The sequence below is a fragment of the Leptinotarsa decemlineata genome, unplaced genomic scaffold (genome assembly GCF_025532065.1).
Source record: "Leptinotarsa decemlineata unplaced genomic scaffold, Ldec_3_MD MMD2_tig00026328_RagTag_RagTag, whole genome shotgun sequence".
Taxonomy (NCBI): Eukaryota; Metazoa; Arthropoda; class Insecta; order Coleoptera; family Chrysomelidae; genus Leptinotarsa; species Leptinotarsa decemlineata.
The window spans coordinates 8,858,144-8,859,880 of record NW_027412688.1 but is presented as its reverse complement, the minus strand read 5'-3'; the positions used below and the strand labels follow the sequence as shown (position 1 = coordinate 8,859,880).

At 36.4% G+C, this 1,737-nt stretch overlaps 1 protein-coding gene across 1 annotated transcript; it reads left to right on the top strand.

The window, feature by feature from the left end:
* The first annotated feature begins 482 nt into the window (after nucleotides 1–482).
* On the top strand, nucleotides 483–1,344 carry LOC111503631 (protein G12). The gene has a single exon (XM_023157984.2). The coding sequence runs from the start codon at nucleotides 586–588 to the stop codon at nucleotides 1,258–1,260; it is 675 nt and encodes a 224-aa protein (XP_023013752.2). The 5' UTR covers nucleotides 483–585; the 3' UTR covers nucleotides 1,261–1,344.
* The last annotated feature ends 393 nt before the right edge of the window (nucleotides 1,345–1,737 follow it).

The window sequence follows — 1,737 nt, the reverse complement described above, 5'->3', positions numbered from 1 at the left end:
AATCAGGTTTATAGAGTTCATCAGAGCCGTGCTCTTACCATCTGAGCTGACAGACCACCCACCATAAAAACTAATCGGCTTCGTTATGAAGCTGTGTTTATTTGGTTGAGTGTGAATAATTGTGAGCCACAATAAACCCTTGCGAGTTGTGGTGGAGGGTCGAATAGACCCACTCACTTTGGATCTAATCTAATCTAACCTAAGCAAGCATGACGTTATTGAAGTTCAAAAGCACTCATCTTCTTTGCGATGGAAGCGAATGCTTCCCAGAAATATTCTTTCAAATCAATTACTACACTATATTCTGTGCCTTCACCATCAAGAAATAACGTTATATTTCATCGAAATGGCAGAATTGACACTTTTGCCTCTTTTCCACGAAGAACAGCAACACTCTGTAACCCACATTTTGGTTTCAATTTCCATAAACTCAATAGCCTTGTATTTCCGACAGCTCGACAAAACGATTCGTCTCCATAGCAACGTTATTTATCATCAACAGTTACCGATACATCTGTCAGAAACGTTTGGAGCGGAAGTTTTTTGATAAAATAATATATATCTATAATATCAGTGATTCAGAAAATGAAGTGGGTCCTTTTCTCCAACATCCTGCTGTTATTGGGTATGGAAGTTTGGTCAAAACCCTTTGTTGAAATATCGATTGCTGAAGTAGTCATTGAAGCCACAACAGCTCGTCCCATTTCTGAGGAATTCAAGGACATTTTGGCTTTGATACCAAGAGACCAAATAACCAAACTTGCTGAAGAACATCTAGAAACCGACGAGAGCTTCAAAGCTGCCGTTGAATACATGCAAAGTGATGAGTGGATCCTGCTAGTTGAAACTGTAAAATCAAAACCAGAGTGGAAAGCGTTCAAAACCTTTACGAAGCAATTTGGTGTCGATATAGACACCCTCATCCACTGCTCTGAGGGTTTCATTTTGAATGCAAATGTGACAGTTTCTGATAACGCAACCAGAAGTCTAATTCCATTCATAAAAGACATGCAGAAAGCTATTCCACTGACGAAGATAATAGGTGCTTTCCACGAGAAAATGATGAAGAGCAAGGCTTTCCAAGAGTTTTTCGAAAAAATATCTAGCGAGGAGTCGAAAAAGATTGTAGAGGACGTGATCAATGTTCCAGAAATCGGACTAATGATGAAGGAATGGAACAAAATGGGTTTGAACCTATATGAATTGGTTTCTCTCATGTATAACTTTTTGGGATGGGGGGAATTCAATATTCCCAAGTGAGGATCGATGTTTCTGAGTTGTTGTTATGATAGTTTTTTGTAAGATTCATTTTTTATGTTTTCAATAAAGTTGTTTGCAGTTCGACATTTTATAGATATTTCAATGACTAGATTTGTAGCAAGAACTTTCATTCCCTTCGATTATCTACCCTCAACTTCATAAAATACTTAAATTCAAGAGGATCTGAGCTGTTGATTAAATGATGAACATATTATATTTGAATGTTGGTAGACTTTGACACAATCAGAATTAGTATGTTGTTGAAATTATGTCAAACGTGAAGTAGGTATTTTTATTTACTTTTTTGTGTCTATATACTTCCCATTAACTGAAAAATATAGAAATATCTGAACGAAAACTTCAAATAGGTGTAGAAAGAGCAAAATTCTAGTTCACCCCGATTAGTTACTGCGTAAGTTATTCATACTATTTTGGAAGAAAAATGTTCTGTTCAGTAATTTGACGCAAAATCTATCT

Excerpts from the sequence above, each read along its gene's own strand:
- LOC111503631 (XM_023157984.2), top strand. The coding sequence starts at position 586 with ATGAAGTGGGTCCTTTTCTCCAACATCCTGCTGTTATTGGGTATGGAA.